Below are 22,621 nucleotides of genomic sequence, written 5' to 3'. Positions count from 1 at the left end.
AAAGTGACTGGGCAAACAACCCATTTCAGCAAATGTGATTACAGGGGCAAAAGCGACCGGCTGAGCTGAGGAGAGAAAACACGGAGCAGAGTTGGCTGGTTAGCAAAAATGTCCAGTCAGTCAGGAAGCAGTCATGCCAAGGCTCAGAAGCTGGAGCCTTGGTCTAGCCTTGCTGGTGCCAGCGATGTACAGGGGTCGGTCACAAGACCTTGCTAGCTTAACTCACCCTGTCAGCTCTCTGCTCTGACTTGGGAAGCTGCTTGATGGAGGATGCTAAATTCAGGTAGCTTGGCAGTGATATCGGTTAATCCATTATTTTGCATGCTGTTAACTAAAAATGACAATTTTACAATTGTCACATGCACATAAGGAATGAATTACAGGTGGGTTGCTGTGTTGGTCTGCCATAGTCAAAACAAAATAAAATAAAAAAAATCTTTCCAGTAGCACCTTAGAGACCAACTAAGTTTGTTCTTGGTATGAAGTGTGCATGCACACGAAAGCTCATACCAAGAACAAACTTAGTTGGTCTCTAAGGTGCTACTGGAAAGAATTTTTTATTTTATAAGGAATGAATGTTGAGGATTATATTTTTTGCTATGAAGTACTGTACATGAAAATATTCCTGGTGAAAGGTATACTGTTTTATTCATTGGGGAAACCAAGTGGTGTGTTGCATTTGTTTTTAAAAAAGTGACTGAATTACAAAAAGTACATAAAGATTATGTAATAGTGAAAGGGAAGTTGGGTGCATGAGCACAGGGAACCAGATCCCAACATGGTTTGGGAGTTTTCCACCTTGTCTAGAATTTCATCATTTCTGCAGGTGGGAACATCCCACAATACTTAAGGTGTCCTCTCCAGAAAGGGTCTGTTTCTGGAAGGACAGCATCCTGAAGAGCATTACTCAAACTTTAAGACAGTAAGTCCACTCAAAACATTTGACACACAGGACTCAGCTCATGCCCTCAATATGGTGGCTAATACCTTGAAAACAGCAAAGAGTAAGATATCAAAGGTGGCCACAGAACCATTAGAAGAGGTATTGCAGTTATAACAAATCTGCAAAGACATAGTGGAAGAATGGCGATTGGGGTTTCTGTCCCTTGAAACCTTAACTGCATAGATCAAGTAAATAAGGGTATGTGGCTTTGAAAGCTCTAGGATCTAGGAATTTGTCATAGTGAAAAGCTGCAATGGTTAATTCAATCTCACTGGACTCTACAGTAAAGCAAGATTATCTGAGAAACGGTTCACAACAGAAAAATACAAAATGAGATTACAAAATACATAATAAAAACCCTCCAGAAAGTATTTATTCCATCTCAGTTAAGAAGACTATTAGTATGCAAGTGTTCACGCTACCCACAACTCTTCCCCCAACCTTATGTTCTCTGAAAAAATGGACCTACTTCTTAAAAGTGCTAAAGACAGAGGTGGCTAACCATATATTTTTAGGGGGGACGACCCTCCATTCCTGCTTCATTGCAGCATTCTTCTGTGTAACCCAAGATCTTAACCTAATTATGGCTGCAATCCCGTGCACACTTTTCTGAGACAAAGCCTTGTTTTAATACCTAACAATTTCACTTCTTATATAGGCATAGAATTGGTCTTAAAGTCTAAGAGTGTCATAATTAGTTTAGAAACACTGAAATCATCTATAGTCTTAGAATGGTACCTGAGGAAGTCTACAGGGGATGCTGAGCCTCATTACTATGGCTCTTCAATGGCTCTCCCCTTCCCCCAAAATTTGTTTGGACCCCCTCGCCATTATTGTTTTAGTCTTGGATTTAGCATGGTAGAACCAAAATGTTCTGTGTTATTTCGTTGCATTTATGTCAGCCTTAAATAACCTTTATATTTGTATCTGCTGTGCCTGAAAACTTGTCATGTTTTAATACGTCAAAGCTAAGCCAATCTAGTTTTGAATACTTGGATGCTTTATTTTGTTTTGCCAGACTTTATGTCGCCTAGAAACGATCCTTTCATAATTAGTTTTCAGTAGTCTTTTCTTCTGTATAGCATACTAGTGTTGGATAATTATCTTAGTCAAATGCCATTCACTGTGTTAAGCTTGCATTCTAAATTACACACAGCCTGTAAAATGTTGCTGAGAAGTTCACGCATTTTCTTATATAGTGTGTGATATCGCTGTCAGTCTTCAGAGTTTATTATCTAATTGTCTACTGGAGCAACATGTTTTCTTATGCCTAAATATTTAAGAATAATGATTCACATTCCACCAAGCATAGAAATTACAAGCTGCTTTTTAATTGACCTATCCAGTGCCCTGTTAGTTTCCATGCTTACCAAGCCCATATGTCTGAGCTCTAGGGACTTTGGAATTTAACTGACAAATTGGCTTAATTCAAGGAGAGTTTGTGTGCCTATGAAGTATGTTTTTTAGTCTCTGTGATTTGGAAAAACCAAAGGGGCTGTTGGAGTATTTATATAGTTAGGAGGTATTACTCCTAGCACTTTCCCATTGCCTTGCTGTTTGTTCCCGAAGGATATGTAACAAGAGGGGCACGTAAATAGAGGTACCACTGTACCAGTTGCTGAAAGACATGGGCGGGAAGAGTGCTCTTGTGCTCATGTTGTGCTCCCTGGCTTCCCACAGGCATCTGATTGGCCACTGTGAGAGCAGGATGCTGGACTTGAAGGGCCAATGGCCCAATCCAGCAAGCTGTTCTTATATTCTTATGTCTGAGTAATCTTTCTCTTGTTCTATCAGCCCCTTAATCCTAAATCTCTAATACTGATCCTGGGCATGATGGGTTTTCACTGGCCTGACTACCCTTGTGTCAAAATCCCACTACTTCCCTTTCTGCACCTACTTTCATCTTTGTGTTGGGTAACCACATTGGCATAAATTCATAGTTGGGCAGTCTTATGCTGGCACAGTTTCCCAATTTGGGGCATAAGCTCATCACAGTGTCTAGCTGAATGTAGGGAGTGGCATTGCAGTATAGTACCATCAGATCGCATGTGGATATAATTTGCGTGACTCCTTTTAAATTGCATACTGAAGATGGTTAATTTCTGAATTTTGAGGTTATTTCTATATGTTCTGCATTGGTGATCAAGAAATTCCAGCCTATTGGCGAGAGCTGTAGCTAGGACTGCATATCTAGTCTAGACTCTAAAATGTCTTAATTTGAATCAGAGTTCAATATATAGTTCATACAGCAAGCCAAGGCTACTTGCCAAACCTAAATCAGATATCCCTGTTTTCCATTTAGCTGGCCTATGGACAGTGTTCACGTTGGGAGGCGTGGGCAGCAAGCGTGCTCCTCAGCAGGAGGAGTCTTCACCTCTAGCGAATCAAAGTCTTCTGTTGCTACTTGTGCTAGCAAATCTGACTGATGCACCAGATACACCAAACCCTTATAGACAAGCTATTATGTCCTTCAAGAATACACAAGGTATGTACCTTTTTAAAACCTATCCATCTGTCAAGAATCAAAGAGAGAGTTGAACTTGGGAACCTTGCAGTAGAATCCTAGTTTGGTTATGGGATTGTTGGCAGTAAGAGGACCCAAAGTAGGTCATTACAGCTGCACTATCACTTTAGAAATAAATGGTTTTGGTTTGTGTGGTTGGTTTTTTTTTAACTATTTAGAAATGGGTCCTCAAATGCATGTCTGGGCTAAAGGTGGGTCCATTGTCTGAAAAGTTTGACTACTATTGAACTAACCTTTGAAGACTAACCTCACTATGGGGAAATCACAAAATCAGTACGATTAATCCCTTTCAAACTGTTTGTTTCCCCCCCTTCCAGATAGCACTGCTCTTCCTTCACCAAATCCTCACACTTTCCAGATTAATTTTAACAGTTTATACACCACTTTGTGTGAGCAGCAAAACTCTGATCAAGCAACCCTTCTTTTGTACATCCTTCTGCATCAGAACAGCAATGTTCGAACATATATGTTGGCTCGAACAGATATGGAAAATCTGGTAAGTATTTTACTGGCTGTTCCACTGTTTTGCCAATCTAATATTCAACAGAGGGTCTTGCTTGTGAAATCTTTGTTCGTGTAGACCATCACAGATATTGCCACTCCACTTCAGTGATCATTGCTACCAAATAACTAGCTGCATTATCTACAACTTTTGGGGGAGGAAAGTTTATTTAAATTGTATGCAGAATGTGTTTACCTGGCTATTGATTAACCAAGCCCTGGTATTCACTTTACCTTACTTCAGTGATTATAACACCATAGCATCCCTCAATATTCAAAAACCCATGTGTTTGCTCGTTCATGCTGTTTAGCCATTCATTGCTGTGAAAGAGATTGAAATAATTTGCTGGATGGGGAGAACCCTGCAGGATATTTTTTCTTAAATGGAAGCAGCAAAACTGTCTTAAACCCACGTTGGATAATATTAATGATAAAATATCACACTCAGTCCACTTTACCTGCCAGAATGATGGAGTTAGATGTATATTATTATTAGCTATGTCAGCTCTAGAAATTTAGAATGTGATGATCCATCATAAAAGCACTGCCAAGAGTCTCGTTTATTAGGAATTGAATTTTATGTTTCCTCATAGGAGTTTATTTAACACCCCCCCCCCGGACTGCTTTAAAAACACACACACGAAAGGGAGTTAAGAATTTTTGGTCAGTTGTGTGTGTTTTCATCTTCTTTTTTTGAAGCTATTAAATTACTAACAAAATGGTTATGTAAAATCGGAAGGATCTAAAACTCTATGTTTATGTTTGTTTTGGGAACTTTTGAATACTAAGCTAATCCATCCCTATTTTTCTCTCTTCAAGGTTTTGCCAATTCTTGAGATCCTTTATCATGTCGAAGAAAGGAACTCTCACCATGTTTACATGGCTCTGATAATTTTGTTAATCCTTACTGAAGATGATGGCTTCAATCGATCCATTCATGAAGTGGTAAGTAATGAGCTATAAGAAATCAATTTAAAATATAAATGTGCTTCTGTATAAAGATGAATTTGGGTTTTTTGTTGCCAAGTTCACTCTGATGGTGGTAGTCATGTCAGCATAGCTGATTTTTATGCATTCAATTTGTTCCTAAGCATTTGAGATTCTCTAGTCTTTTCCCATAGGTCTTAAGCCTTTTATACTGAGTCTAATGAAGAAACTCTTATTGAACCTTGAGTCAGGTCCACATTGGATGACAAATTTGAGAAATATAACATAACTGATTTACTTTACACAGTATAGAGAGTCTAGAAGGAAGAAGTTATGTCCAGTGAGTTTTTGGCTAAGCCTGCATTTTAACTGCAATTGCGATGCAGTTCATGAATGGATTTCAAAATATTAGGTTGGATTCAGACTGTTATTTCCATTTTGGCCCCACTGAAATTAGTGTGAAAAGTTTGTCATGACTATCTTAAGTTTTTTTTATTTCAGTGGGAGCTTAGGTTGGATCCATCCAACTATTTATAAGCCACTTCTTTAAACCAAATGATGGAGGCGCTCTGACTTGATCATTGAGTTTTGTTTGTCTGTTCATACTCTTCCACACCACCCTCTCCAGTTTATATGCTTATTTTGAATATTGGAGCAAACTTATCCATAATGAGAAAAAATTAGAAAATTGGCAGTCTGTAGATGAAATAAAGTATAATAGCTAGGATTCGTGGAACTACTTAAGTTCCTAGAAGAAACTTGTGGTAGCCCAAAGGAACATTCCCCTTCCCCACTTTAAACAGCTTAATTCTCCCCACTCCCGACCATATTGCAAACTGTTTTTTAAATATCCCTCAGTTTTGAAACTCTTCATTCAGCATGGGGTAGGGATATACTTTTCTAAACATATTTTTTTTTTTAAAAAAAAATATAAATTGAAAATATATGCAACAGAAATCTTTAGTGGCCATTTTCAAGAGGGCATCTAAAAAACTATGCTAGTTTATTTTAGCAACTTCGAAACTTTGGAATGCACAACTTTTGTCCTACGGTTAAGATTGAGAAGATAAAAATAATAAAGACATTTTGCATCATAATGGGCCTCCCATCCTGTCCTTCGTTGTACATCTTCCTTTTATAACTGCATTGCCTTTGCCAATCTCTGTATATATTTTCCTTTTGTGGTATTACACCCACAGTTATTTATTGATATTTAAGATTAATTTTAGTATGTGCCATTTTATAAATTGCTGATTATATAGACACTTTCTTGGGTTCCTCCAAAGAAGCCGCAAAAGCTTTCCTGTCTGGTTAAAAGATTTTTGTTTGAAAAGAAAATGTGGTTTTGGCTTCCTTGGAAAGAAGATCAAAAATAAGAGATCTTTCTGCCATTGGCTTCAGACAAGCAGCTACCTATGCCTGTATTGAGTCCAGTTTTATTAATAATGAAAACCGCAACTGTTAAGTAAACCTAATATGACATCCGCAAGGGCAACCAAGACCTCAGTGAGCTTGTCTTTGTGCACTTCTGATCCTGAATGCACATCTCTGTATATATTGGCAGCCAGTGCAGTTCTTTCAAAATTAGTGTTATATGCTGATAGTAGGAGCTGCTGATAGGAATTGAGCTGCTGTATTCTGGACTAGCTGCAGCTTTTGAGTCACCTTCGAGGGCGTAGAGCATGTTACCCTAATCCAACCTCAAGGCTACTAGCACACGGGTCAGAGTGGCAAGGCTCTCTCTGTCCAGAAATAATCATAGCTGGTGAACCAGTGATGTGACCACATGGTGTGACATGATTAGATTCACTCGTGGACAATATTTGTCTCAGGTCTGAACACAGTCATATTTCTCTATATAAAGTCTAAGCTGCTGAAAAGATTGTGATTTTATTTCATCATTCATTTAGTTTATTTATACAGCTCAAAGCAGTAATAAAACTAGACAAAAACAACTTTGGAGTCCAACCTATATCCTTTGGTTGCATCCACTTTAAAATTGCCATGCATCAAACATGGAGATTTCTAGTCTTTTCTTTTGGGTGGTGGTGGGGGGAACCATAGTCTAGAGAACAGCACTATTATACTTATTTGTTTGTTGGTTTGCATTCCACCTTTTTCCCAGACCAAGACTTAAGCTGTCTTACACAAATTAAAATAACATAGATAAAATTTAACTGTAATAAAACTAAAATTATTTTAAAACAAATATATTAAATTGCTGATAATAACAGGCATGGTGTTCAGCAGTGGAGGACAATCAAATATGCTCTTTCCTTTCTTTATTTTAGATATTGAAAAATATTACTTGGTACTCAGAACGTGTATTAACAGAAATTTCCCTGGGGAGTCTCCTGATACTAGTAGTAATAAGGACTATTCAGTACAACATGACACGAACAAGGGTAAGAACTGTATTTTGGGCTGATTTCACGTAGAACGGACTTGATCAACTTTAATTGCTAATTCTTCTCCACGTCCCCAGACCGGCCCTTCCTAGCACCGGAGAGACAGAGACTGAACAGACCTGTTCACTTTAGTTTAGTGTTGTTATTTTAAAAGCCTTTAGGAATTCCCCCCTCTTTGTTCCCCACCTGCCATGTTTAGAAAAGGGAAGCTGCATTATTACAAACCTTTTTTAAAAAAATCGTATAAAATAAAAATTAAGGACTGAAGAATAAAAGTTGTTCAGCGTTGTTTCTGACCAAGGTTAAAGATATAGACACACTCTAAAAATATGCAGTGACAATTCCTTAAAAGACCTAAGCATATTGAGCCATGATTGCATTTGTTGTTGCTAAGGCTTATCCCTAAAATCAGAGCACAAGTTGGGTTTGTCTTCATTGCAACTTTGCCTCCGGTAAACGGATGTTAGACTGGTGAGTGATTTCCTTTTGACAGGTCTTGCTGTATACAGAAAGGACAGTTTGATGTGTGTGTTTTTCCCCCCTCCTCATCTCCAACAGGACAAATACCTTCATACAAATTGTTTGGCAGCTTTAGCTAATATGTCAGCACAGTTCCGCTCACTTCATCAGTATGCCGCTCAGAGGATCATCAGGTAAATACAAGCCTTTTACAAAATATTTAAACTAGCTTCAACCTAAATTCCGCAGGATAGATACTTGAATTTCCTATTGCTCAGATTTGAATATTAACCCAGGTAAATTCTGTTCAGCTTCATGAAGTCTAGGTTAAATCTTAAACTGCAATACAGTGTGCTCCATTTATACTTTAGCTGCTTGCTAATGACGTCTGCCTTTGCCCGCCAAAAATGGTTAACTACATTGAATAGGTGGCCAAAAGGCTGCTCCATAAGGGTGAACGGGGCTCTACCCCACCAGTCACAGGGCTTATCCAAATTTACCTTTTGTCCTGCACTTTCTAGGCACAGGTCTCTGCTTTCCTGGTCTGTGTATGAATGGGTTTTTTTCCTTGCCACTTTTGCTAGGAAAACCTGAACTTTACTGCCGAATTGGAGCAATTGGCAATTCGAGTTTTTTCAGATTGCAGTTTGCTTTGATTCAAGCAGTAAAGAGCAGGTTTTCACAGGGAAAGCAGCAGATCTGGGGCATGCTTGGACACCTAGAAAGCCCCGACCTGTGCCTAGAAATGTGCAGCAAAGGTAAGTGTGGAAGAGCCCTGGTTGTCTTCTTACTTGCATGCAGTCCAGTGGCGGGCCCTATCTGTCATCTTCATCCTTCTCCATCTCTGTGTTGCTCTTGTAGACCACAGCAGGGAGGAGATTGGGGACAGACAGACTAGAATTAGTGTTCTGTGGCTCCTGTTGGCTCAGGATCCACCTCCTCTTGGCCTCCCTTCTGCCCTACCACTCCCAATGGGCAGCCACTGCCACTGGCAAACACTAATATTGCCTGTTACTGCTGACACACTAGGGAAAGTGCTGTGTAATCTGTTTAGTGAATGGCATGGGACAAATAAATATACTGGTATGTTAGACCAGTATGATTATTATAGATTCTTGTGAAGTCATGGTCCCTCAATAGCAGAGGTCACTATGTAATATAAACAGCCTCTCCTGTATCTTGTACTTCTTTCCATTCTTGATGGCACAGCAGAACTTCTACTTGAATCTGAGCTCTGTTGTCCCAAAATTAACAACTTCCCTGCTAGTCATTTTTCCCTCATTGTACTTTCTGGGGTTTTCCTTGGGACCAGTTGTGACCCATTAAATACATCTGTTTCCCAGAATTCCTTCAAGGATGTTTGTTACATTTCGAGCTGATACCTTAGATTCTATTGTTTTTCCTGTATTTAGTTTTGCTTAGTTTTAAGTGTGACTTGGGTATTATAATATTTTGTTTTTCTCTTGGGAAGGTTTTTACTCTGAAAGGTGAGGGCTAAATATTTAAATAAATAAGACTGCAATGCACCCCACCCCCATATCTGTTGCGCTTGGGGCAGGGGGAACCTCAAACAGTTCTGCCTGCATTACTCCTTTGGTGTAGAGCTCTCCATTCTGCCTGCAGGATTCCCGCCAGCAGTAGCTTAACATAAAGCAGATGGGGGAGGGGATGAGCTAGCCTGGGATCCACTGGTCCCTCTGCATCAGACCCACTCCTGGCCCAACAACTATGCCAAATTTCTGGGCCTCCCCACCCTCCACTCTGCCCTGTGTGTGTAGTTATGGGTGTCCAGTTGGTTTTCAGATTGTTCTGCAATATAGTAGTCCTCAGGCTTTCCAGACCTGGGATCCATCTTCAAACCTATCCTGCATATTGAGGCACCTATTTTAATTGGTGGTGGTTGTTTTTCTTATATGAGTTTTTATCTCCTCCTCTCCCCTTTTTATCCCTCTCTTAAAAATAAACAAATCCTGAAATAGTGATTGGGAGGAGAATGGTGCTGGCCTAGTGGTACAGCAAGTACAACCCACTTTACCTCCAAGCCCAGTCTCTTGGTGGATCCTGTTTATTCTAGTTGGAGATTAGTGCTGTAATACAGTTATCATTCCATGTAAATAGATGTTTCTGACTTTCCAGATTACTAGTTGTTTCTAGCAGCAGCTCCTGCACAAGTAACCCTTACATGTTAAATAAAAGTTCATTCCAATTTAATTTTGAAAGCACTTCATTTTAAGAAAATTGATGATGTGGTGACAAATACTATATTTATTTTCTAAAGCAGCCAATTGAAGAAAATGTGGTTTGGATTATTACCACAAGCATTGCCTTACTTTGAGAGTGGGCTAGGAAGAACTTTTGAGACGCAGAAAATGTGGTGTATAAGCTTTCAGTAGACCTGATCGTGGAACTGAGCAACAAGCATACAGGTGAAACTCGAAAAATTTGAATATCATGGAAAAGTCCATTTATGTAAGCAATTGTTTTCATTAGCTACTGGAGTTTAATATATGAGATAGACTCATGACATGCAAAGCGAGATATAAGCCTTTGTTTGTTATAATTGTGATGATTATGGCGTACAGCTGATGAAACCCCAAAGTTGAAATTGTTAATTTGGGGTTCTCATCAGCTGTACGCCATAATCATCACAAATAAAGGCTTGACATACCTTGCTTTGCATGTTATGAGTCTATCTCGTATATTAGTTTCACTTTTTAAGTTGAATTACTGAAAGAAATGAACCTTTCCACGATATTCTAATTTTTCAAGTTTCACCTGTATTTGTAGGTAACATATGACTATGATGAATTATTTTAGGTGAAGTAAAACCAGCAAGTGCAACTTTAATTTTATTGCTTTAGGAATTCTCAACTCAAAATCTACTTAGCCGTACAGCTGACGGAGCAGACGGCCATAATTCAAGATTCACCAGATGCTCTAGTAATTCCTTCCTTAATGTGAGAAGTAATTCAACTTCTATGGAGGCTTTTTAAAATCCTCCTATGAGTACGGACTGCCAGTAGTTTATGAAGACTATTGTGGATTAAAGGTTGAACTGAGACTTGTCATTTATAGTTCAACCAGGGCCTCAGTAAAATAGAACTTTATGCCACAGAGTAATTGACACATTCTGCAGTCATTAATGTTGACAGGTTTGTGTAAATCATTTCCTCACGCTCAGCTGCTAGCAGTGAAATTAGATGTAACAGATTACTTGGATGGACACTGCTGTTGAATTTAATCATTATCAGAATCATCCTTAATTATGTAAGAGTAAATAGAGTCCCAAACTATAATGCTATTCATAACGTGTAGATTGCATTTCATTTTTCAATATTTAAAGAATGTGCTGATGCAGAAAAGGCAGATGATTCTATAAAAGCATTATTACCTTGCTAATTACCTTAGTATAGGCAATCATGTTCATAAGATGGCAAAACAAGTAGTTTAGGACTTGCAGGTAAACTAGCTGTTCTGGTAGGTTATTTGCTCGTTTGTTTGTAAAATTTCTTCTCCACCTTTCACCATAAGATCCCAGGGTGGATTACAACAATACCGTATACTGCAAAAGAGCAGTATACATTTAGCAAAAGGGGCAACTCCCACAAAACAAAATAACTGTCAAATTCTGGGGTAAAGAGGTATGTCTGCAACATATAACAGAAGCTGTGCAATGAAGATGCTGAATGCACCTTTCTGGATACATAGGATATTTTGAGAGCCCATGTATAGAAAAGTGACACATGCACACTATTTATCTTGGATCCTATTCAATGACTTAATCCAAGAATTTCCAGCTTCAGTTTTACTAGCTGAATAGGCAGGTGCCTATATTATTTAAGAAGAGAAGACTTATCACAGGAGCACCAAATCTTAAATTTGAACCCAAGTGTAGAATTTCAAACTTGACAGTACGTTTAGGAAATTGAGATCTATACCCACTAGACCCTGGGGCACATTTTTTCAGTTCTGTAAAGGAGAGTTAACAGCTAACAGAACTTTAATTGAGGAACCTGCCTTGTTGGATAGGGGTTTGTCTCAGCTTCGAGCCTTGGAGTGACATTGCACCAGGAAGCAGAGAGTCACTTTGGTTCATTTTTCAAAGCCTCTGACATGTTGACCACAGTGAGAAAATCAACAAATGCCTATAACATTTAAGCAAAATTGGATGAAATTTGCAGGCACAGTAGCACCTTCTGAGGTGGTGAAGCCAGCCAAACCCCTGGCAAATAGGTGTACAGTGAGGGAGTTATGGATATATGAATATTTTTATTTTCTGCTCAGTTTGCACCAAAGTTACAGAAAGTGCAAATGTGATTACGACAGAGCTGAATGTTTTGTTAGTGGGCAAGGCTCTATGCCTGTGTCCTTTCTTTGTTGTGTGTGTTGTATGGCTCTGTGTTCTTTCTTGTGTGACTGAACAGTGCAGTCCTATTCATAATTATCAGAAAGCCTCCTGAGTTTAAAGGGGTTTTCTCCCAGGCAAGTGGTTACCTTAAGCATACATATATACAGTTACCAGACATTACTGTAAAACTTGCCCTGCTGCAAAAGCTTTGAGGAATTATTTCAATTTTACTTAACACTATTGTTTCAATTCACTACCAGTGCTTCACCATAAGAGTGAATATTAAATATTAAAACAGTCTAATAAAACAAACCACAGTCACAAGATTAGGGTGCTTCCCCAAAACATATATCTCAGGTGTTAAAGACCAGGGTAAAGATTTGCATCTTCAGCATATGACAAAAGCTGTACAGTGAAGATGCCAGATGCATCTCTGTGGGGAAGGGAGTTCCATCACTTGGGAGCTGTTGCAGAGAATGCCCACTCCCATGTTGCCACGCCTAGGAGTTCTGCAGGGGGTGGAATTACCTACCCAAGAGGTGCTGCTGAAATGAGCACAGCCGTTATGTGTGGGATAGCACCTATTCAAAGGGATGCAGAAATAATGCTTGGCGTCCTGAGAGGCATAAACCAAAGAAGCATATGCCAGTGGTATTAGTAGTAGCGTGATGACCTAGTTCAGCTGTAGTGAATCTTATAAGCTGATTAGCTACCCCAGTTCTGGGAGGTGTCACTGCAATTAGTGGAAAGTATTGTAACAAGATGAGGAGCCTATTCAGATTGAGGGCAGAAGTTTGTATTGGTGAATGATCACAGTGGAAGAAAAGGTCTCCTTACAAAACTAATCTACTTTAAAGGGATTCTGCATGATTTCTTTTATATAATACCAACCACATCACCCTGCCTTTACATTTGTTACAGCATTAATGGTTCCCCTGTGAACTAAGTTCTGCTATTTAGCTGCATCGTCAAAATGACAATTGCTTCATGTCCTGGCGTGTGGAACATATGGAGTTAAGGTTTTAGGCTAATAACTGTAGTTTCCAGCATGGAAAAACTGTTGAACCCTGGTTAAGCCTGATCGAACCTTCTGGGGATTCAGAAACAGGCACCTGGTAGGATATTAATACACTCATTATCCATCTGGTGCAAGTATCCAAGTGTACTGAGTTCTATTAGATTGGTGCTGTGAGCCAGGAGGGCAGGGGGTCACAGGTTAGACAGATTGCCTAGATGGGTGGCTTACCAGCATTGGACTTGGATAGCTGCAAAACATTGTGGAATATTTTCTAACAAATATCTAGACTCTGAGTTCCACATCTGGCTTTGAAATATGACAGCAACTATGACTTTGCTCTGGACCAGTTGCCAGCGCTTACTTATGCTCTCTAAAATGTATTAATGCTTAACATGCCTGTAATGATTTTTAATTTTTTGTAATTGCCATGTGCCTCAACTTTTTTTTGTGTACTTAATGGTCACCCTGGGAATGGGACTCAAAAAAGCAGGAGCAAGGGAATGCGTTCCCTACCCTAAGAGGAGCCTGCTGGAACAGGCAAATGGCCCATTTAGCCCAGCATCCTGTTCTCACAGTGGCCAGCCAGATGCCTGTGGGAAACCAGGAAACAGAACATGAGCACAAGAGCATTTTCCCCTCCCTTGGTTTCTATCGGCTGGTATGTAGAGATATTTCTGCCTCCAGTTGTGGAGGCAGACAATAGCCATCATGGCTAGTAGCTATCAATAGCCCTCTCCTCCGTGAATTTGTCTAATCCTCTTATAAAACCATCACTGCCTCCTGGGGCAGCGAGTTCCCTAGTTTGACTATGTGCTGCATGAAGAAGTACTTTCTTCCAACATTCGGCTTCAGTGGATGACCACTATTCTAGTTCTAGTATTATGAGAGAGGGAGAAAAACTTTTCTCTGTCCACTTTCTCTATGCCATGCATAATTTTATAAACTTCTGTCCTTTCTCCTGTTACCCACATTTTCCCTAAACTAACAAGTCCCGAATGCTGCTACCTTTCTTCAAAAGGGAGTCACCCTTGATCATTTTGGTTGCCCTTTTCTGAACCTTTTTCAACTCAGCAATACCCTTTTTGAGGTGAGGCAACCACATTACTCCAAAAGTGGTCACACCATAGATTTGTATAATGGTGTTGTTTTTTTGTCATTGCTCCCCGGACTACTTGCGTTTATCTTCTAAATGCTGAACTATCATTTTTCCATTTGCACTCACTTTATCCTATTCTTGGTTCAGGACCTTTGGCTTTGCCTAATCAGAGTTAAGGTCTCTACTCAAACACACTGAGTAAGTTTTTTTCAGAGACTTAGCAATGCTGGAGAGCTGTTATTGTGGTTTGGTCCACTCTGAACAAGCTGTATTCTCTACAGTGAGGTTGTCTCTCCTCTTCCAGGTTTCTGTAGCTATGTAGAAACATTTGCTTTCTAGATGGTGCCATAAGGGAGAAAGCTGCTCCTTTTACCAGTCTACAGAAATGAGTGCTTGTACACAGCCAGAAGGTGTGTTGGGAAGAAGTGATGGAAAGTAGATGAGACCTTGAAATGCAGCTTTGCCAAATGAACAGTGGGCCCATTGCAGAATGATCAGCCACAGCAAATACCAGTGTCTGATCAATTTGCACAGATTGTTGATTTGCAGAGGTCACTGTTAGTCTTAGTGGAAACAACTGTAGAAAGCAAGTCCTTTAATTCCACTGTAGTGTTTCTGTATTATCAAACATGTGTCTAGCCAAAGGATAAAAATAATACTAAATTTTGATAATATTATTTCCTAAGCTGCTCTGGCTTCTTGCCCTCCAAATAACTGGTACATCTGGGTGATTAATTTTTTATATGCTTTGTTCTTGCCTGTTGATACTGTAAAAATAACTTCCCCTCAGCTCTCTTTTTACATTTCCTTAACATGGTTCAGCAGTTCTTTGTCTGGATGTAATCTATAAATCTTATTTGGCCTTCCTTTCTATGACACTTGCTTTTTTCTGGAGATACAGGTTTGATCCCATATAATAACCTCCTTTTTTGTAAAGCCAAGACTCAAATTTTATTTTAATAGGGTTAATAGATAAGATGTTTTTTCATTTCTCACTTCCTTCCTTTTTCTTTAATATCTGTAGCATTTAACGTTGGCAATCTTCCATGGATGGAAGGTTGGACCGATTGTTCTTACTGAATATTCTGCACATAGGTTTAGTAACCTATAAGTATAAATTATTTAATCTAAAATTTAATTTGTGTGCTGTCCAGTTCAAACCACAAACACTATTTAGATTTGTGTATGCCAGGTTAAATAATAGCATTCCAATACACTCTAATATCTGAATCTGTCTTTAAATTGGGTTATGTTTAAGGAAGGTGGGTTCAGAAAAGCATAGGTTTTTGCACCTGTAGTCATTTGTTTAATATGTTACAGTGGCAGTGCAATTCTGTGCTTCTCTACTCGGAAGTCCTGTTGAATTCATTGATGTTTACTCTCTAGTGAGTGCATATAATATTAGTCAAATTTTGAACATTCAGGCTGCAATGTCAGCATTCACATAAGAGTACTGATAATCTCAAATTAATCTGATGAATGCCTGAAAAGAGATCTGTTTCTCCACTATTTGGACATACACAAGTAAATGATGACAATGATACTTGGGTGATTGTTAACATCACTTGTGTTTGTTTGATTTTTGAAATATCAATACTATTTGGGTTTTCAGATAATGCATGTGAGTTTGGTCATTCAGCAAAGAATGAATGGTTAGCCATTTTTGCTAAGTAATGCTGTCACATTTTCAAACGGGACTATATATTTGTGTCTATTAATTGTGGGCATTAGAAACATGCAAACTGCATAATAGTCATATTTAAGTTCAGAAGCCCTTGTCTGCATTGAAGCAATATTTTATTTAGACAACTTCCTTAAATTACTCTGTGCTTCCTTCAAGCACCCTGCTATGCTCAGAGTGATAGTAACTAAACAACGATGTGTTTTTAGGACCACATAAACACGTGGATGATAGAGGACTCGAAAAACCCATCTTGAGCCAGAGGATTTAAATAGAAGCTGGGATGAATTGATTCTGCAGGATGCACCTACTCACCTGCATGTTGGGTACATCTAGGAAACCATGCAAATATTTGCATGTACTAACCTGCACACAGAGGTTCTTGACAACTATCACCAAGTTGCCAATGCCCCCTTTGGGGGAAGGTGATAGAGAAGGTGATGGTGCCACAATTGCTGGCACTATTGGATGAGACTGGTTTTCTGGACCTATTTCCATCCAGGCTCAGGCTTGGCTGGGGATCTGATTCTGCTCAGGCTGCTCTGGCAGAGTATCTTTATTAGGAGAGAAATAGGAGGAATGTGACCCTGTTTGTTCTCCTGGATCTCTCAGAAGCCTTTGATACCATTCGCCATTGTATCCTGCTAGATCAGCTCTGTGAATTGGGAGCACTGTATCACAGTGGTTCTGCTCTTATCTACAGGGCTGATTATAGAAAGTAACATTGGGTGATTGCCTTCCAGCCTCCTGAGATATGTTCCATGGAGTGCCGCAGAGTACTATATTGTACCCAGTGCTATTCAACATCAATACAAGGCTGTGGGGACTAGTCATTAGGAAATTTGGAGCATGGTGTCATCAAGTATGCTGATGACACACAGCTCTGTTTCTCTGTAACATTGAGTCAGGAGATGCTGTGCGAGTCCTGAACCAGTGCCTAGACTGAGTAATGGGCTAGATGAGTGCCAATAAACAGCAGCTGAATCCCATCAAGACAGAGTCGCTGTGAGTAGTTCTCGGGTTCTGAGTAGATTCTGGATCGGGTTGCACTCCATCTGAAAGAACAGGAGCATAGCTTGAAGGTTCAGGGGACTTCAGTCTCTAGGAGTGGCTGTGCCTGTTTCAGCTAGTATGCCAGCTATGACCATTCCTAGACAGGGATAGGTTGGTAAAAGTTTTTTACACGTTGGTAACTTTTATACTTGGTTATTGTAATGTGGGGTGTCCTTGAATTTGATTAGGAAGCTGCAGCTAATGCAAAACTTTGCTGCATGGTTGCTCTTTGGGGCTGCTTATAAACAATATGTGACACTCCCATTAAAAGCACTGTGCTGGTTGCCAATTTGCTACTGGGCTAGATTCAGGTTTCTACAACTAGTGTATAAAAGCCCTACACAGTTCTGAACCAGAGTAACAGAGAAGCCCCCTACATCTCAGCCCCATTCACTTAGACCTGTGAATGAAGATTTGTTGATGGTGCCACATGCCCCTGCAATGAAGCCCACTGTGAGTTCAGCCCAAGCTTTTAGCACTAGTTCTCTGGAATTCTCTTACCCAGATGTTAAGCAAGTGCCAATGTTGTTATATTTTCTCCCTAAGTCTTTGGCAGAACAAACCTCCAGTTATCAGCAGTTGTACGCCCTGGTTTTAAAAAAGATTGTTGTGTGCCAGAACTCTGTGCTTCATAAAAGCAATAACCTCATTTCATGCTACAATACTGGCTTGGTTTCACCTTCTAAATCCTCAAATGATTCGTCTGTAGAATTATAGTATCTGCATGTTAACTGAATCAAAGTAGTTGCACATTAGCTGAATCAAGTTGCATTTTGTAACAGCAGCAAAAACAACAACAACCCCATAACTTTGTATAACTAGCCATGCCATAATATTTGTGCTCTAGAACAGTTCTACTTATATCTAACCATCATTCAGCACCAAGTACATTAAGCAGTGTAATGGGCCACAAAAATAACTTTGCCCTTGCCAGGTAATTTATGGTGTATGTCAGATGGACAAAACACTAAGATAGGCAGGATACTTACTTTCTAAAGGAAAAGCAAAGTGATTTGGAGGTATGAGAGGTATCTCCATAGGAAATGACTGAAAAGGAGAGTCCAAGAAATTTTGTACCAATTAGGTATCTCTGAGCAGAAATGGAGAATTATGGGTGTCATATTGTAAGCTAACCACATGTTGCTAGGATAAAGTATATCTCTGGGCCAGTATTCCTGTTGCTGCCATTGCAACTGCACAAGATAAGTTGTTTATATCACACCTGATAAAGATTGCAAATTTCTGTTTTGCCAGCTAGCCAATTAATGATCCTAGTGTTTCATGCAAAGAAGTTGCAGTACTGTAAACCAATGTGAAATCATTTTTCTGTTGGCATTTTGTGACAAAGGAGTTACTTGAAAAACAAGGTGATAACAGAAATAGGGACTCTTAAAAATCTAGATAGAGGGAGAGACAGTGTGGGAATGGTGATAGATTTTCATTGAGGAGACCAGAATTCAAAGCCTCACTCTGCCCTGAGGCTCTATGGGTAACAATGTAGCCAGTACTCTGCTTCCTGCCTATCCTGCCTTCTTTTATTGTTAATATAAAATGGAATAATTCCATCTACATTTCCATAAGTTCCTTTGGAAGAAGGGTGAGATTAACAATTTCACTCTTGGTAATAAATCTACAAAGCTGTCTCATGCTGAGTCAGGCTGTTTGTTGATCTCTCATAGTATGGTTTGCTCTGACTGGTCAAAGCAAATCCAAAGCCCGTGTCTTTATTAACCCTGAGGCTGTTTTAATTGGAGATGCTGATGCCCTGGGGACTCGTGCATTCATGCATTTGATCTAGCATGTGCCTCTACCGCATTTGCATCATGGGACGCAGAACAATAGAGCATATAGGGCAGAATTCAGCTAGGTTTTGTTAACCTACAGGCAGGAAGATAAAACTCTGAACACATTGTGAGAGCTTGCCCTAAATGATGGGGTAGAAATAAATTTTAAAAATGAAAAATGGTAAGCATTACGTTTGTAGTTCCCAATGGGCAGGGATTCCAGTGGCCAGGCCATAGCTTGGCACAAATATTAGTCTCTCTTCAATCCACATGTCCTTAACCATACAAACTTCTTTATATTCCTTATCATGCTTTTCTACAAGCCATATGTTCACTCTCTACCCACCCCCGCTGCCTCCGGTCTGAAAAATGTTGTGTTTGGCCTCAAGAAACTGGTTGCATGGTGAAGAACTCGCCCCATCACTGCCAATTATGGGACTTTTTTATTGCTGCTCCTTTTTAAACATCACCATGGGTTGCTCTCAAAATGTGGGTTACCACAGTACAGGGCAAATTGAAAACCTCCACATCTGATCATCACCCACCCTTTGTACATATGTGTGCAATTTGCAAGCATTCTGCACATTAAGTATCTTCTAAAAGTCCGTACTTTCACTGTGGTACTTTACAAAGGCGTACGTCGGGTTACGTGTCAACCTGACAACTACGTTTTTAAGAGGAGTGGTTAGGACCAAAAATGTTTTGCATAGCAAACAATATTGTGTATGTGTGGTGGTCTGATAATGCAGCTGAAACAATATGACCTAAATATTATGATCAGGCTTAGTAGGGACTGAGTTTTTGTGGCTCTTGTTTTAAGAGAACTTCACTGAGCTGACACATATGGCGTGTATGTGCTGAAGACTTGCAAATCAAAACCTTACTTTTTATGAGTACATTTCTATATATGTTACCCTCATGTTTTCTCTCCCCAGCATGCTAACTACTGAAAGACAGGTATTTGAGATTTATTAATAAGTCTATCTCATATATTAAACTCCAGTAGCTAATGAAAACAATTGCTTACATAAATGGACTTTTCCACGATATTCTAATTTTTCGAGTTTCACCTGTATATTGGTCCTCTGAATCTCCAGTGGTGATGGGTCATAGAGTAGGACACCTGCAGTTGATAGCAAAGTCAGGGCAGGTTGATTAGTGATAATGTAGTTCCTGACATAGCCCAGTCCTTGGACATTTAGAGCTAGTTAGCACTAGCACTTTATCAACTGAGCCAAGAACTAAATAGGCAGCCATGAATCTTCTATAAGATGTATGTTATGTGGTCTGGGCTTCAGTCAGCATTCTGGAAGCTACACTTCCAGCTGCCTGCAGTTGCCACATTGTCTCTAAAGGCATTGTAGAGAGCACTGCAGGAATCCTACTTGAATGTCACTAGGTCATCAATGACCAGTGCCGTACGCAGTTTCACATGAAAAGGTAAACCAGCTGAAGCTCCTTGTAACCAAAAAAAGAGTGGTTTCCCAGAGTATTCTAGGAAAGCACTAGGTCCAGGGAGCACTCCTAAGTTGTTTACCTGATCCTCATGAAAATATAACTCTATCCAGAATAGGCTATGCAACCAATTCTTAATTAGCAGAACTCCCACCTTGCAGCACATTCATCTTGTCTGGATTAAATTTCAGCTTGTTCGCCTTTGTCCATTCCTGCATTGACCCCAGATACTGATTGAGTACCTCCACTGCCTCCTTGGAATCAAGATGGAAAGAGGTAGATTTGAGTATCATGAGCATATTGGTGACACTTCAGCAGAAAAGCTATGCATGGATTCCCCCAGCTGTTTCTTGTAGATTTAAACAAGTATGAAAGGTGAGAAAAGGATAAAATGAATAGAAATTCATACTTCAAACAAATGTACCTACTTAACAGAGGTGCTGTAGATCTCAAACATGTATGGCTTTATCCCTTTAAGACTACATGAATACATGTGCTTGAGTAACTAGTGTGTGACTGACAGACTGGGTACACTTAACTCAGTCTCTGAAAATAGTATTCCTAATACCATTTTAAAATTGTTCTCTGGAGATTTTATTTTCATATTGGTTTGGCTGTGCATTTCTTGGATCTTATCTTTGATCTTACAGAGTGGTAGTTCAAAAACATAAAGAATTTTGATATCGCTTTGGTTTAATAGAACAGATGATAATATTTTATTTTCTAATAACTCTTCAGATTTATACTGCACATAACCCTGGAAAAATTTTATACACTAAGAAGGCGCTAGAGATATTTTATTGGTTTCATTATCTAAAAAAATGGCAGAGTTTCATCCTTAAGTAAGAACAACTGTTTTCAATAGGAAAACTCCAAACCACACTTGTTGATTTCCCAGGCTCCAGTTACCCAGACATTCCAAACACTAACTTTTTAGATGGTGATATCAAACATTTCAATGCTTTACTGCCACAGAGCTGGGAATTAATTTCACTGTTTGCAAGAGGAAAATGTGTAGCCTGTATTCTGCAGTGCGTAGCACATGTCTCCTTGCTGCATCCTCTTGGTTGGTTTGGGAGTTAAGAAGAAGAAAATGCTTCTAGGAAAGTGCTTTTTACTTCCTTTTCATAAATTTCAGTAATAAAATGCAGGTATTAAGTACATAATTTTCTTTCAAGAAGCAAAATAATTGGTTGTTTTAAAAAGCCTTGCAGAAAGCCCAGACACATACCAAACCTGGTGTATGAACCCAGCCTATATTTTATTCATGAGAGAAGTAAAGAGAGAGAGAAGTTTTGCAAACAGTCAGGGCAATCCTATCAAGATAAATATGGCCTCTTCTGGCTTCAGTGCTGGCTTCTACATGCCATGAGGGCAGCCAGAGGGGTAGAGCAAAAACCCAATACTGGCCTTGATTCCTGAGGGTGTGGAGAAGTGTTGCCTGACTCAAACACCAATTTCCATTTAAATTGCTAAACCTAGGGACTAACTTCAACATTCCACTGATTATATCTCCAAACTCACAAAATATAACTAGGGGGGTGGGCAGCCTAAACCGAAGTTTGGGGCAATCAAATATTTTCCATAGCTCGGCCTCTGTGATGTGATACTACTTATTACTGAACTATTTTTATGCCTCCTTTAAGGGTAAAAGTCCTCTTGAGGCAGCTCATAAGATAAAAACATGCAATAAATAAAGCTAGTAATAAATCAAATAGCCTCCAAAATGTCAAAATATTTGACAGAAAAGGGACAGAGCATCCCATTCCTGTCCCCAACCTCATTACCAGCTCCACTACAACAATGTCCCAACCCCAAGTACAGCACTTTGCTTTTCTCCATAGGAATGAATGGCTACCATTCTCCTAGATGGGTAAAAGTGTGGGACTATACTTGGAATAAGAGCTGGATTTCTCCCTGGTTATCTCAGATCCTGATGCGAGAAGCAGGTCCTCCTGTCCTTGCCTCTCAACGGTATCCCATGGAACTTAATGGGAGCCATTGAGGACCAAGCTGGCCTTGTTGGCATAGCCCTGCATTTTTCATCCTGAGAGGCCAGTATCAGCTTGGGCTGAGTCACACAGGGTCAAATGCAGTGCTTTTCTTTTGTGCATAATTAGCAGCCAGTCGCTTATGTGACGGAAGGGCTGTAGCTCAGCGGTAGAGCATCTGTTCTGGATGCAGAAGGTCCCTCGTACAATCCCCAGCATCTTCAGGAAGCACTAGGACCCACTCCTTTCGAAAGACCTGGAGTGCCATTGCCCAGTAAGTATAGATCACCTTTGCCAGCCTTATCACTCCAAATGTTTGGGGCTATAGCTCCCATCTGATACAGTCCAAAACATCTGGAGAGACACCATGTTGGCAAAGGCTGATGTAGACAATACTGATCTAGATAAACCAGTGATCTGATTTCCTATAAGG

The 22,621-nt window shown here is 39.6% G+C and overlaps 1 protein-coding gene across 3 annotated transcripts in view; it reads left to right on the top strand.

Annotated features, from left to right (window-relative positions):
• Nucleotides 1–22,621, top strand: part of DYM (dymeclin) — a 143,863-nt gene that overhangs the window by 55,016 nt on the left and 66,226 nt on the right. For all 3 annotated transcript variants that reach the window (XM_033164520.1, XM_033164518.1, XM_033164519.1), the window contains 5 exons: nt 3,246–3,428; nt 3,785–3,963; nt 4,788–4,913; nt 7,187–7,300; nt 7,862–7,956. In XM_033164520.1, the coding sequence (XP_033020411.1) occupies nt 3,246–3,428; nt 3,785–3,963; nt 4,788–4,913; nt 7,187–7,300; nt 7,862–7,956 (697 nt within the window). The remainder of the gene's footprint in view (nt 1–3,245; nt 3,429–3,784; nt 3,964–4,787; nt 4,914–7,186; nt 7,301–7,861; nt 7,957–22,621) is intronic.

Source organism: Lacerta agilis, chromosome 11, assembly GCF_009819535.1.
Source record: "Lacerta agilis isolate rLacAgi1 chromosome 11, rLacAgi1.pri, whole genome shotgun sequence".
Taxonomy (NCBI): Eukaryota; Metazoa; Chordata; class Lepidosauria; order Squamata; family Lacertidae; genus Lacerta; species Lacerta agilis.
The sequence above is the reverse complement of the archived record's forward strand: the minus strand, read 5'-3'. Positions and strand labels throughout refer to the sequence as shown.